The 15475-nt window shown below is 43.8% G+C and overlaps 1 protein-coding gene across 1 annotated transcript in view; it reads left to right on the top strand.

Annotated features, from left to right (window-relative positions):
* The first annotated feature begins 7604 nt into the window (after nucleotides 1–7604).
* Nucleotides 7605–15475, top strand: part of AHNAK2 (AHNAK nucleoprotein 2) — a 107948-nt gene continuing 100077 nt past the window's right edge. Inside the window, exon 1 of the mRNA XM_075129916.1 lies at nucleotides 7605–7879. Coding sequence (XP_074986017.1) covers nucleotides 7825–7879 — 55 coding nt within the window. The 5' untranslated portion in view covers nucleotides 7605–7824. The remainder of the gene's footprint in view (nucleotides 7880–15475) is intronic.

Raw genomic sequence — 15475 nt, 5'->3', positions numbered from 1 at the left:
TGCAGGAATGCGGATATACCCTTTGAAAGCTCCGTTTCTTACAGCTGGCTGTTTATCTGCTCCGAGACAAAGCAACTATTACTGTGGAATGCTGTGTCTGAGAGAGAGAGGCGCGGGTGGGGAGGGGTGTCTGCTGCTGTCTGAACTTACAAGACAGCATGCTGACATGCTTTCAGCCCCCCCAAAACCCACTCTCTCTCCCCCCACATACACACAACACACTCCCTGTCACCCTCCACCCCACCCCATTTGAAAAGCACATTGCAGCCACTTGCATGCTGGGACAGCTGCCCATAATGCACCGCTCCCAATGCCACTGCAAGTGCCGCAAATATGGCCACGCCAGTGCACTTGAAGTTGTCAGTGTGGACAGACTGCAGTGCTTTCCCTACTGCGCTCTCTGAAGGCGGGTTTAACTCAAAGTGCTCTGCATCTGCAAGTGTAGCCATGCCCTGAGGCAGGTTCGGTCATTAAAAAGGACTGGCCAACGTTGATGCCATATCCATGGAGAGTCTGAGAGGACAATGGCAAATCCAATCACCAGGACACTAGCAGCCAAAGACCCAGAGGCAGATAGATTTCCCCCCTAACAGCTGGGAAGTTGAGCAACATGCTTCAGCCAAAGAACAAAGGGCTGGAGAGGTGTGTGGTGGGGGATGAGAGTTGGCTGCTGAAGAAGTCAGGGCTCTCGTCTGGAGTCTGACTGTGATGTTGTATGATTAAACTATGACCATGTAGATCGTTGTTGCTATCGTTGTTATACAATTGCAACTATGCTTTTACAAAGTGTGTCATGTAAGGTGTCAATGGAAAAGTTATGATTTGCTGAATTATTATCCTATTTGTATGCATGTATCATTTTTGTATATGAAGTTATGAATATTGACTACGTATCTGTATTTCAAATGTGTTTGCTCCTGTGGTAACATGCACAAGGTAGTTTGCATCCAGTCTAGCCAGTACATTGTGAATTGACTAGTCAAGTTGATGGCCCATTAACGAACACAATGGGCCATGGAAGAAGTTTATCCCAACTATCCCATCCCAACTGATGGACTACTCTATGGACTCTTCAGCAAGAATATGGGTAATGGCTGCCATGACTCATCGAAGCATGCAAGGGCATGTGACTAGATCATGTGACTCTAAACTGCATCTTTTCCACTGACTGTAGCGGCCCATCACATGGAAGAAGGTATAAAAGGCGCTGGAAGCATCTCCATTTTGCCTCTTTCTGGCTCTGATCTCTGGACTATGGACTTACACTAACAGGAGCATTACAACCAAAGGACTGAGGACCTTTCAATCTTTTGGATGTTACCAGAGACATTATAAACCATCAGTTTATTCCATCGCTGCTACAAACCTGAAACAAGAACTTTGCAATGAGTGTATGTATTTGATTCCTTTGGCCATTTTAATGCTCTCCTCTTTATTTTCTCTTATAAATAAACCTTTAGATATAGATACTAAATGATTGGCAACAGCATGATTATTGGGTAAGATCTGAGTTATATATTGACCTGCATATGTGGCTGGTTCTTTGGGATCAGAAGAACCCTTTGATGAAATTACTTTTAAATAACCACTCATCATTAAGTCTAGTGTCTGGGTGTTGAAAGGACTGGGATACCTAAGGAGGCTGCATTTCTGATTTCTTGTTAGCCAGTGTGGTGAGACAGAAGTTTACTTTTGTAACTGGTATGGTATATTTTATGGAAGAGTAACCACCAGTTTGGGGTGAGTCTGCCCCATTTCTCAGCAATTTGTCCTGGATCTGGTATTCTCAGTTGTGACCTACTGAGGCACGGTGACACTGACCAAGGAGGTCAGACTGAGAGACACACAGAGCTTGAACAGTGGGGTTCCAACAGGTTGGCTGGGTTTTGGGCTATGTTTTAATCTTCAGTTCTCTATGCTAACCTAAGAACTTCCTAGGCTGTGTTTCAGTTGAGTAATAAGCCCAACTGTTCTGACAACACTGTTGGAGTGTCACTGCAAATGTTTGGTGCGGTGCATTAATCCCTGAAGAGTGTACAAGTCCCTAGCAGGAGTCTATCTTAGTTGGACTCTCTGAACAGAGCTCATGGTGCGAAGCAGGAGTGGAGTAAGCCAAAAGGTTCAGTCTAAGGAGATGGTGACTCTGGAGGAAGAGTGAGATCCCTAGGGAACACTGAAGGGGTTTCTCAAAGAGATTGTTTCAAAGCTTGGGGCTAGCATCAGTCCTGTGGCTCCATGACACCCAGTTCTGTCACTGACATGCTTCATAGCCTTGGGCAGATCACGTCACCTCTCCATCTCTAAAATGGTTCCCTCCCCATGAGCTTTTTGTCCAGCTCAATGCTTTGAGCACATCACATGTTGTGAAAGTTTGGTTATTATCTAAACACCCCCAAGCTTTCAAGAAGTTTGGATCTGGATTAGAACATTATAGCTCTTGCCCATCCAGAATACTTATTTGGAAATATTTATATATTTATTTATTCATCCTGATCTTAGAATCATTGAAGTCCTTGCCTCATTTGCTTTCTGTATTGGATGGATGACAAAGAGGGGAACTGAACAAAAATGAGGAAGCTAGTTAAATGGAAATTAAAGAGAACAATCAGAAGAGTGAAATGCCTGGAAGCTGGATGGAAGCTTTTTAAATATCATATTGTGTCTATATAAATCCATAGTACATCCACATTTTGAATACGGCGTGCAGTTCTGGTTGCCCCATCTCAAAAAAGTTATATTAGAATTGGAAAAAGTACAGAAAAGGGCAACAAAAATTATTAGGGGTATGGAACAGCTTCCATATGAGGAGAGATTAATAAGACTGGGACTTTTCAGCTTGGAAAAGAGACAACTACGGGGGAGGGGAGGGAAGGGATAGGATAGAGGTCTATAAAATCAGGACTGGTGTGGAGGAAGTAAATAAGGACGTGTTATTTACTCCTTCTCATAACACAAGAACTAGGGGTCACCAAATGAAATTAATATGCAGCAGGTTTAAAACAAACAAAAAGAAGTATTTCTTCACACAATGCAAAGCCAGCCTGAGGAACTCTTTGCTAGAGGATGTTGTGAAGACCAAGACTATACCAGGGTTCAAAAGAGAATTAGATAAGTTCATGGAGGGTGGGTTAATCAATGGCTATTAGCCAGGATGGCAAGGGTGCAAAACCATGCTTTGAAGTTTCCCTAGCCTATTTGCCAGAAGCTGGGAATGGGCGACAGGGGATGGATGGCTTGATGATTCCCTGTTCTGTTCATTCCCTCTGGGGCACCTGGCATTGGCCACTGTCGGAAGACAGGACACTGGGCTAGATGGACCATTGGTCTGACCCAGTGTGGCTGTTACAATAGATGCTCAAATTAAATGTATACCCCAAATTTTAAAAAATAATAAGAGGACCAAAAAAAAAAAAAAAAACCTAAACAACAGAGTAACAGAGGCAGTCAAAGACACAAAGGCACCCTTTAAAAATTGGAAGTTAAATCCCAATGAGGAATATTGACAGGAGCATAAACACTGGCAAGTCAAGTGTAAAAGTATACTAGGCAGGCCAAAAAAAGAATTTGAAGAGCAACTAGCAAAAGACTCAAAAACTATCAACACCCAGCAGCTCTCATTGATGCTGATGGTCAGAAAATCACAATATGAATCCATGGTATGCCCACAACTTGAACACTGTGTGCCCCATCTCAGAAAAGATATATTAGAAATGGAAAAGGTACAGGGAAGGGCAACAAAAATGATTAAGGGTATAGAACAGCTTCCATGTGAGGAGAGATTAAAAGGATTGGGACTTCAGCGTGGAAAAGAGACAACTAGGGGGACTCTGATAGGGATCTACAACATCATGAATGGTGTGGAGAAAGTGACTAAGGAAGTGTTATTTACCCCTTCACAGAACACAAGAACAGGGGTCACCCAAGGAAATTAATAGGCAGCAGGTTTAAATCAAACAAAAGGAAGTACTTCTTCAGACAACGCACAATCAATCTGTGGAACTCATTGCCAAGGGATGTTGTGAAGGGCAAAACTATAACTGTGTTCAAAAAAGGATTAGATACATTCCTGGCGGATAGGTTAATCAACTGCTATTAGCAATGAGTCAGGGATGCAACCCCCATGCTCTGGGTGTCCCTAAGCCTCTGACTGCCAGATGCTGGGAATGGATGAAAGGGGATGGATCACTTGCTGATTTCCTGTTCTGTTCATTCCTTTGAAGCCTCTGGCATTGGCCACTGTTGGAAGACAGGATACTGAGCTAGATGGACAACTGGGCTGACCCCGTATGGCTGTTCTTATGTTTTTATGATATAGTAGAACCTCAGAGTTACGGACAGCTCAGGAATGGAGTTTGTCCATAACTCTGAACAAGACGTTAGGGACTTTAGCCATGGGGGAGTTGGGTCTGCAGCCACAGGGTGGGGTTGGGATGTCAGGGCTCTGGGCATGGGGGTGAGGGCCTCTGTCCCTAGGGGCTGCCAGGGCTCCTGGTGGGGGGCTCAGGGCTTCTGCCACCTGGGAGCACCAGGACTCAGGACTTTAGACCTGGGGGGAGCACTGGGGCTTCAGCCCACGACTCCATTCCTGGCTTCAGCCCCACAGGGGGTTGCCGGGGATCAGGGCTTCAGCCCCACAGCTCCATTCCTGGCTTCAGCCCCCACAGGGGGTTGCCAGGGATTGGGGCTTCAGTCCTGCCACTCCATACCAGGCTTCAGCCACACAGAGGGTGCCGGGGCTCAGGACTTTAGCTACAGGGGTGCGCTGGGGCTAAAACCGAAGCTCCCCTTTTAGCGAATGCCCCAAATCCCGGAACCTCCCAGTGGGCTGAAGCTGGGAATGGAGCCGCAGGGCTAATGCCCTGAGCCCCAGTACTCCCCCTAGTCTAAAGCTTTGAGCCCTGGTGCTCCCAAGGGTCAGAAGCCCCCAGACCCACCCCTGCCCGGAGCCCTGAACCCTCCCCACAGGTGCAGCCCCAACCCCACCATGGCTGAAGCCGAAAGTCCCAGGGCTAAAGCCCAGAGGCAGTACAATATTTGCTGGGTTCTAGGTTTTTTTTATCTCTGCTGCTGCCTGATTGATGACTTCTAGTTTCACATGGTGTCCGGTTGACCAGTAAGTCTGTAACTCTGGTGTTTGTATCTTTGAAGTTCTACTGTATATATTGTTTCATGATCTCTGTGTGTATATAATGTCTGCTGCAGTTTCCACGGTGTGCATCCGATGAAGTGAGCTGTAGCTCACGAAAGCTCATGCTCAAATAAATTGGTTAGTCTCTAAGGTGCCACAAGTACTCCTTTTCTTTTTGCGAATACAGACTAACACGGCTGTTACTCTGAAACATATATATATTATGCTGTTATATCTCAAACTTTTCATGCTGCACATATATATTGGCAGGCAAAAATCAACTGAACCAACAGGAACTTTCAACAAGCAAATATTTCAGGGTTGTGACTGAAACATGGTTGAAGTGAGTAAATAAACAGAGGGTTCCAGCTGAGCTGCCTTCCTGGGTTTGTTCTGCAACAGTTGTCGTCTTAAACTCAATGTTAAGCTCAAAAGCAAAGTCTGTGAATGATTGTTAACAGGGACTGTCATGGTTCTGTGTTTGTGTAGTGTCTACCACAAGGAGGCCCTGGTCTAGTAGTGGTCTCTGTAGTAGTGCAAATAATATATAATAATAATTAATAATAAATAGGAAATAGCACTTGGATTTTTCTTTCCCTTCTCCACTAACCCATTTGTTGCATGCCACGTGCCTGTTGCTCATACTCTCCAATCAGCTGTCTCTGCAAATATAGAGGATTCACATCAGATGCAACTGGAAAATCCGTGTGAGTCACTTCACTGTATTTTCTGATTCATATTTATAGTATTCAGGCTGTGAGGCTCAGAGCTTGGAATGGCCTGCCACTACAGGGCTGTATTCAGTAAGGCTTTTGAGACAGAGACTCTTCTTGCCTCCTAATGGGCCAGATGCATCACTGGGTTAGGGTTCTGGAATCTCTTGTGCAACATAAAGTTGTGCAAATGTAATACACTGGCAAAGAGTACGTTATCTCCTTGTCTAGTGGCTGGATCTCTAAAAGCTAGGAGCCTACTACTGCTCTCAGCTAAAGGAGCTACCCTTTTAGCTCAAGTGGTAGAGTTCTATCCTACGGTGTTCAGGCCCTGCTGATGATGCATGTGGATGTAGAGGAGGCATTGCAAAAACAGTTTGACTAGAACCTTACAACCACTCCCATATTAAGGTAAGTTCAGATTCTGGTCCTCTCACGATCATCAGTCCAGAACCATGAATGTTTGTGAATCTGGGCTGATGTATTTCACATAACCTCTGGCCCCACAGTTCTGGACCTTTACTTGGCCTTCTCAGTCTTACTTTACCCTCGACATTTGGAGCCCCACAGACTTTGTAAAGAGAGCAAAGGAATGATCCCACACATCCCATTTCGGTCAGTGAGCCCTCCCTGGAATCTTTGAGGGGTATCAAGTCTCCACTCTCCCATCTGGGTAAGTCTATGTACTTTAAGTTGACTACAGTCTTCTTCACTTCCTGTCCTCTACTGTTGTCTATCACAGGTCTATCTGTTGTCATCCATCTTTAGTATGAGACTCCATAGCAATGTTCCCAAGCAAGCAGCAGGGGTGACTTGGCTTGCACTCTGATTTAGATAACTACAATCTGCCTTCCTAAATTATCCACATTTTTATATTGTTCACATTCTGTGATACACTGTTTATTGCTCTTGGGCTCAATCCAGATCACACTGAGATCAGTGGAAAGACTTCCACTGATTTCAGTGGGTGTCAGATCAGACATTTTGCATTGCTGTTAAACAGCTGCCATGTTCTGCCACAGAGGTGGCTGCATTTGTGGTGAGCAATGTCATTCCTCTGGATCTTCTATAAACAATTAGTAAAGATTGTAAAGGGCTTTGGGATCCAACTGGCTGAAATGCACTGCATTATTATTATTCCATAGAACCAGCATTGTCATGTAATTCACACCCCACTGTATTTCACCCTTGATGGCTGTTAAAAGGGCCACATGTGAAATTAGTTCTCCTAATGCATTTCTCATTCTTTTGTTAAGATACAGATGTTTAAACACGTCAAACAGGTTTTAATCAGTCGAATGGCCCAATCGACAGGCCTACTGAAATCAATGAGAGTCTTTCCACTGACTTCAATGGGCTTTGGATGGTGCCCTAAATATCAAGGAGCGCAAAGGCAGAACACTGGGGTCTCCATTCCCCTACAATAATGTTTTTTTCAAGCTCCTGCTTCCCTACACCGAGACTCGTGGGACCTTGACACTTGTAGATACACGACATGCCATCATCTCACTTTCAGGCTGTTCCTGAGCTCTCACTACCTCACAAAAGCTGCTGCACTCCCTGTGTCAGTTTGCTCTCTCAGTTTCAGCTACAGGAAAGCAGTAGCGAATCAGGTGAGTGAAGCAGATTGGGTCTCTTCAATCAATTTCCCTAAGCCTCTTTGGTCCCTGAGAGGAGTATCTACATCACTCTCTTTTCTTTCTCTGCAATGACCTGAGGCTCCAGCACTGCAAGCTGTGATCACTCAGGCACAATGCAAAGCAGGCCAGCCTGGAATAATTTGGTTGTTATCCAAGGAAATACATTTAGGGACGAGTAGGGAGTGTGTCAGCATTTAGTTTCAGTCTAGCTGCACTTTTCCTGCATCGCAGAATCACAAAGTCTCCGTCTCCTCATCTGGAGTGGGATTGATGCAACACTCGGACCCTCTGAAAAGACAAGTTTTCCTCTCTTACTATTGCCGTGCCACTGCAATCTACCAAGATGTGTGACTGCTTTCATCTAGTTCTTCCTAACTGGCAAGGATCTCCAGCCAGTGGTGGGCTTACTTTTTCTATTCTTTGCTGTATTCTGCTTCTGCTTTACTGTGCTCTGCTAGCTGCAATTCCTCCTCCTTTGAAGCAAAGCCTGCAGCTCCTAGGGTGTGGCTTTCTCTGATGCGGCATGAATCAGATAAGAAGGAATAGAATTAAGAGACTCCTGTAGTTATTCAGTCTAAACTTTCCTCAATTATGCTGGAGCCAAGTTTAAGGAACCCTCCAACATTGTGTATGATTAAATGAAATGCTTTCTAAATTAGTTGTTTTCAGACTGCATGCCTTAAATGAAAGTTTGCCCTTCATTTCTCATAGCTCTTAGAAAGTAAACAGCAGGATGCAGTGCATGATGCAAACAAGCTGGCTTTTATTGTAGCTAAAATCCATGTTGTATATTGTGATTTTTAACATTTCAAAGTGTCCTGTGCTTCGTATTTGATCCGATGAGTGAACAGTATGGCATTCCAGAAGGTTTTTCTCTCTGTTTCTCTACAACAGAGTAGAGTGGAGAGAAATCAGAAATTTAAACTTTCTTTTGAAAGAAAGTATTGTACAAACTTTAGTGTAAAATATTTCTGAAACAGCACATCAGTGACTGGATTTAGTCCAAAGACATTAAAAACTATATAAAATATCAAAAACCAAATTCTAAACTGGCAGAAGCATGTTGATCTATTAGAATTTTGTCCTCTAGTGTGTAGTTAGGTCAGTACTCTGATAAGCAACTAGTAGTCTTAAAGTTGTGCCTTCATTTCTTCCCAGGATCTGAGAGTCCTGTAGTACCTCCTTTTATCCTAAAGCATAAATAAACTGCATTTATCTATATGCTGCATTAAACTGACCTTTATTCATTCTGGGGGGAAGGTCATTTAAAGACTGTGTGAAACGTTTTAAACAGATCTAAAAGGGAGTGGGTTTTTTTTAATTAACATGCTTGAATATTTCCGCTTTCTGTTTTGTACATATTTTAGTATTCTGTTTTCCACAGCACAAGATATTAAGGAGTAGCTTGTCTTACCCTTATTTGTTGAACAAAGTAATACATTACACCTTGAGTAGTCCCATTGAAATCACTGGGATGGCTCAAGATGTAAATTATTCCTCAGCATGAGTAAGGAAATTACAATGTAGTCCTCTGTTAACTCATTGATGTTTTGTTTAGACTGTTGAGTCAATAATTTAAGATTCTCTTTTAGAACTATGCACAAGCACTCATTTCATTTGTTTTACTTAAAATATACCGTACTTATGCTTCCAGAACATTGTTTGATGGCCTTTAAGGGAAGATTTTCCTTTCTAAATGTGACTTTTTGAAACAACAACATTCTGTTGGTATTTGCTAATGTGTTTATCTCCTTAAACAGGGTCACTTATTTAACAAAGTCACCACCTTTGCGGGTATTAATATTTCCCACTGTCCAGAGAGTATTGATTGCGGTCTCTAGGTGCTATGTAATACAGCTAAATAGGAAAAAAAAAATACTAACACACCGCTCTCACTTCACCATTTGGGCCTCACCCATAACTGATACTTCTCACAGCCATTACCCTAAGAGATTTTGTATTAGCAAAACAATCATTCTGTTATGCCAATGGTGTCGTTTCCATAAAATTGCTATTCATGTTCCTTAAAATGAATGATCATCCATACATGTAGAGGGGTCTCAGATTTGTATGGATTTCTTAGGCAAGCTATGTAATGTCATCTTTCCTGTCTAGGATATGACATGCATCTGAGAAACTTTGCCAGATAAGGAAGGGAGGGGGAAGATAAGTGTGATTAGGGGTAGGCACATGTTGACCAGAGGGCAAGGAATTTTAGTACAAATAAGGAACTTCTCAAGAAGAGCACACAACACATATTCCTTCCTTTTAAAAAAAAATGTTGAAAATAGATAAGGTTCATAGTTCTTAGTCTAGTTCACTGCATTTAGCTTCGCTGTGTCTCATGATGATACCAAACTCAGGTGGCAAAAAGATAAACAATATTTTGCATGTTTCCTGTATCAGAAAGGCAAGGACACATTTGTGACCAGAGCGGGGGAGGGATAGCTCAGTGGTTTGAGCATTGGCCTGCTAAACCCAGGGTTGTGAGTTCAATCCTTGAGGGGGCCGTTTAGGGATCTGGGGCAAAAATTGGGGATTGGTCCTGCTTTGAGCAGGGGGTTGGACTAGATGACCTCCTGAGGTCCCTTCCAACTCTGATATTCTATGATCAGATATCTGGGGAGGGTTTGGGACACATGCATGCTGCCCATTTTGGAATCGTTGATTAAATGTTTTTCATGGATTAATTTTTTTTAAGTTTAAAAAATAATAGAAGAGAAATGCTGCCTCAGCAAAGCTGGGAAATCACCGAATCCCCAAATAACAACCATTAAAGGGCTTCCCAGCACAATGTTCTTTTAACTTTCCATCTACTGGAACTTCTTTTGGGGCCTGAACCAAAGCGCACTGAAGTCAATGGGAGTCTTTCTAGGCCGTGATTCAACAAAGCATTTAGGCACATGCTTAACTTTGAGCGCATGCATTTCAATGGGATTTAACAAAGTGCTTACTGTTATGCACGTTCCGAACTTCAAGTGCTTTGCTTAACGGAGGCTTCGGTTCTCAGTGTTGCTGCCTCTCAACGGCCAGCTTCATCTTTGCCCTGTATGGGAGGAACACACAACTGGGTGTGCCAGTACACATGTGGCTGATGTCCGCAGCAGCTATGAACGGGGCCAGAGACAGAATTCTAATGCAAGTAGTAAAAAACAAGGAATGACAAATAAAAACAGAATTTCCTTTCCCCTTTAGCCAGATTGTCTTCTCTGTTATATGATACCATTGGCCCACTGAATTTTTGGATGTCCAGTATGAGTAAGAAGCTGCTGACTACGGGCATCAACTTTGCAGATCTAAAGTAAAATAATAAATACAGTTGATGGAATGCCCCTTTTCTCTGAAATGCCCTCTGCTTATGTTTGTCTATTAGAAGCAATGATTTAACATTATGTATTCCAGTATAGTTAGGAGGCAATGATAACGAAAACATTTTATGCTATTGTAAACTGGCATAACTCCATTGACTTCAACCAGCTGAGGGTCTGTCCTTCTATGCCATATTTCCCTTTTCCTTATTTAATTCATTCAAAGTGAGTATACCTGTGAAAACAACACTGATCCTTTACATTTTCAGCAGAAACGTTATCGAATCTCAACTCCCCATCTCTCCAATAACCCGTCACAAATCCACGCACACTTGTATTCATGCTGACACCAAAACAACTGAGTGTCAGCATTGTCTGCAAAATAATCGGATTCATTTTGGCTTCTGGTATGGTGATGGTTGCCAGCTCAGTGGGGCAGGCTATTAAGTTATCTCCCTGTGGGTTCTTTCCCCCTCCTTCCAGGGTCATCTCACCACCTTGTATTTTTTGCTAATGATTTTATGTCTGTGTTTCCACTGGACACCCTCACGTTCTTTTGTACATTGGTAAATATATTAAGTAACATGTGGAATGGAAACCTCAACACCACAGAGGCTCATAATCAACGAGACTTTGTTTGTCTGTCATCGCTGTGCAGTAAACACTATTACTATTTTGTACTTAATTGGGCAAAAAAGGGATGGTATGTTCTAGTTAGTGGAATAATAGGTTGCCACTGCCAAGATTTCTGATTCATAAGGGAAATGAGCCTGATGTAGGAACCATTCCAAGCTGAATGAAAACGGGGATTCTCCTTAGCATGTTGTTTAGAAACTTCAAGAAAGGGGGACAATTTCTAGAAGATCCAAAAGCAGTCTTCGTAGCAAATTTCCTCCAGGACAATTTGTCTTTGAGGTGGTAAATGTTAAGGCCTCATCCGCATCTCTCCAACCTGCTCATTATGGACACTGCCCTTTTAAATATTGTTGTTATTGTGCAAGAAGTCTGCGAATGCAGGCCCAGGGCAAGAGTTAGGGTTTGCCAGCTACAGCCGCTGGGGCTGTTGTGATTGCTACTTGTAATGGTGAAGGCTGTTGCTGAGTGAGATAACTGCCGCCCCTTGATTCCCGTGACTATCTGCTGTCAATGGAAATAATCACATTTGAAGTTCTTAGGGCCTGATCTCCAGCCCACTGAAGTGACAAGATTTCTTTCTGTTGACTTCAGTGGGTTCTGGATCAGGCCCTTAAAACAGTGGTGCCCAAACTTTTCCTGTTGCACCTCCCCCACGTTTATCAGTAATGGAATCTGTCCTCCCCTCCCCCAATGCCACAGAGCCACGACTTCCTCAGCAGAAGGCAGAGCTGGGGAAAGATCCGGGGATAGGGAAGGAGCCCAGGGCTGGAGGTGGAGCTGGCCCGTGGGCGGAGAGGGAATGAGGGCAGAGCTGGACTGGGGGTGGAGTAGGGGGCAGAATAGAGCGGGGCTGGAGGTGGAGCAGGGCTTGGTGGCACTCCCTTCCTCCCCCCCCCCCCCCCCAGGGAGGCTGGCCCCGGCCCCACCGCACGCCCCACCCCGAACTTTTCTCTGTGCCCCCTTTGGGGGGGCATGCCCCTCAGTTTGGGAACCACTGCCCAAGTGAATGCTGCAGCTTTAACCCATGCCACAGAAAAAGTGACATCTTAAGAACACACCTTTGTTTCCCCCTTTAACATGGATGTTTATGTCATCTGATTTGGTTACTAGACACTGGCAGGTCTTGAAATACCCCTTTTGTCCTGATTTGATATTCTTATCCATAGAATACCAGGTAACAGAATAAACTGGCTTATGGGTACTGAACTATGTCTGAGACAGAAAGTAACTGATCAAATTACTGTGTCTGAGGGCTTGCTTCCGTGGGGAAATTTACTGGCAGAACTATAGTGATACAGCAGTACGAGAATAAATCCCCATCTGGATGCTCTTATTCTGGAGTTATACCAGTACTGCTATAGCAGCATAAATAATTATAACGGTATGGTTCTGTTGGTAAATTTCCCTGGGGAGACAAGCAATAAGATATATTTGGGGTCGGGAAGGAATTTTCCTCCAGGGCAGATTGGAAGAGGCCCTGGAGGTTTTTCGCCTTCCTCTGTAGCATGGGGCACGGGTCACTTGCTGGAGGATTCTCTGCTCCTTGAAGTCTTTAAACCACGATTTGAGGACTTGAATAGCTCAGACATAGGTGAGGTTTTTCACAGGAGTGGGTGGGTGAGATTCTGTGGCCTGCGTTGTGCAGGAGGTCAGACTAGATGATCATAATGGTCCCTTCTGACCTTAGTATCTATGAATCTATGAATAAGATATGGGAGCTTAAGGGAAAACAATACATCTCCTCAGTTGTCCTGTGTTATGGTGGGACTTTGTCTCACCTCTAAATGGATTCTCTCTCTTAAAACATGCAGCTGGCATGTTGGGTGCTGCCCTGATGCCTCAGCCTCAGTGCACTCCATATGCAGATGTGCTAATTCGGGATACATTCAGACCACACTAAAAGGAAAAGAGAAAACAGTCCAGTCACCTTCATCATCCTTGGAGGCACAAATCAGCAGTGGCAGGAACTCTGAATAGTCTGGGAAGTTTTCCAGACTCATTTTTTAAAAAGAGAGCTCAACACAAGCAGCCCTAAATCAAGTGCTTGAGTCCAGAGCAGCACCATGAGTCGCATTGGAGATGTGCTCTGCATATGGATGAATGTAGAAGACAGTCTGAGGTGTCCACAGTCAAGATCACAGTTTCCATTACACAAAGGCATTCTCTGACACACGGCGACCTTTCTGCATGAAAATATTCTTCCACTCAGTGCAGGCTTCTTTTATTCCATGAGTATTTGCACTCCATTTTGGAATCAGACCAAATGTATCCCTATGGTCTACAGCATTTACTGTGTCTCAGAAGAGACACTAACAGTTTTGCTGCAGCCATTGTTACAATGGCTGTCGACGTGTGCGAGTCAGTGTTGTATTTGGTTGGAACAGGGGACTGGGAGTAACGACTGCTAAATTCCATTGATTAATCTGCCACAAACCACGAGCCTGGCCTTGCTTCCAGTAAAACCAATGGGAGTTTTACCATTGCCATCAACGAGAGCAGGACTAGGTCCTAGATACGTGACTTTGGCAGTGTTGCCAACTCTTACGATGTGATCATGACTCTAACAATTTTGGTTCTTTTTTTCACTTGTCTCATAAAAAAAAATGATGAAAGGTGCCAACTCACTCCCTTATTCAAAATGGCCACCATTTCCTGTCTCACCATCTCATGACAGTCTTTGGGGCTGAAGCCAGCAAGAAGGCTACCATTTCCCTACGGTCTAGCTGCATGTGGGAGTTAATAAAGTGGGCTGCCAACTCCCACTGTTTTGAATGAGATTTAAGTCATGCTCACAAGCAAAATGGCTGCCACTGTACAGTTCAGGGGGCTTAAGACATTTTCACTGCCATTTTTAGTTGCGCTAGCTACATTAAAGCTGGTGTGGGTATGCCTCCAGAGCTGCAATCACACCTCCGTTTGCAGTGTAGACATATCTTGGGAGAAGAATTTGTCACACAGTGAGATTTTAGTGGCTGGGGATGAAGTCAACAACTAGGAAAAAAGACTATTAGTCAAGGTAGCAAGAGCTATATGTGTAAATTGGAATAAGCTGAAGTCACTGGAGCTAAGTCAATTCTGGATTTGGTCCAGTTAATTGTAATGGTATCTGTACATTCAGAAGCTGGTCTCTGAGTTACGAAAAAGAACAGAGAATCTTGCTGGGGTGTGAGCAATGTTCCCTTTAATTTTTGACAGGCCGTGTGCGCAAAAAATTTCTTCTGTGCAAATTGTTGTGCTTCTGTGCAAATTTTTGTGTGTGTGGTGTTTTGCCATGTGCGTGGGGTTTAGGATCTGTGTGCGCGCGCACACGCACACAGCTTAGAGGGAACAGTGGGTGGGAGAGCAATGGCTTGGTCTCCAAGTCGAATGCAAAGGAAGGAGGGAAGCAAGAGAAAGCTCAAAATTCAGAGCTCTCAGATGATGAGCAGTGCAAATAAGGGAATAGTACAAAAGGAAATAAGAATAAACAAGTCCTAGGAAAGTTCTGTCATTGTCAATCATGCAAATATATGTCAAACCATCTTAATGATTCGGAGTAAAGGGAAAGATGGCAGCTGCACTGACAAAAGACTAAGAACACAGCCTCTCTGCTTGTCTCTCTTCCACCCTCTCTGTGTTGTCTTTCGGCTTTGAGTCACATTAGTATAGCAATACAAGGATGCTCTAGCTCCACCTAGCCAATTCCCAAGGTGACTTACCTTCCCCATTCTATTTTCATGCCTCCACCTCTTCTTTACGTGTGTGGTGTGCGTCTCTGATGCTCTTTTCTACACCTTATGAGTGACAGTAGAGAGTAGGGACAGGAAGACACTTCAAACTTTCCCCAGCTGAACTGACCAGTAATGGGGGAGGTCTCACAATGCCTTTGCTTGATTAATGAATTTATTCGCTAATTAGAAGGAAGCCGCCATTTGCACATGAATATGTTGTTAATCAGCAAAGACAGAAGAAAAATGGAAAACACCAGTCCAGCAGTGTTGTAGCAAAATATTTGCTGTGCTAGCTGTATAGCTAAGAAGCAGGACTGCTTGTGAGGGGGTTACAATTTTC

The sequence above is a fragment of the Caretta caretta genome, chromosome 6 (assembly GCF_965140235.1).
Source record: "Caretta caretta isolate rCarCar2 chromosome 6, rCarCar1.hap1, whole genome shotgun sequence".
Taxonomy (NCBI): Eukaryota; Metazoa; Chordata; order Testudines; family Cheloniidae; genus Caretta; species Caretta caretta.
Note: the sequence above shows the minus strand (reverse complement) of the source record. Positions and strands in the feature narration are given on the sequence as shown.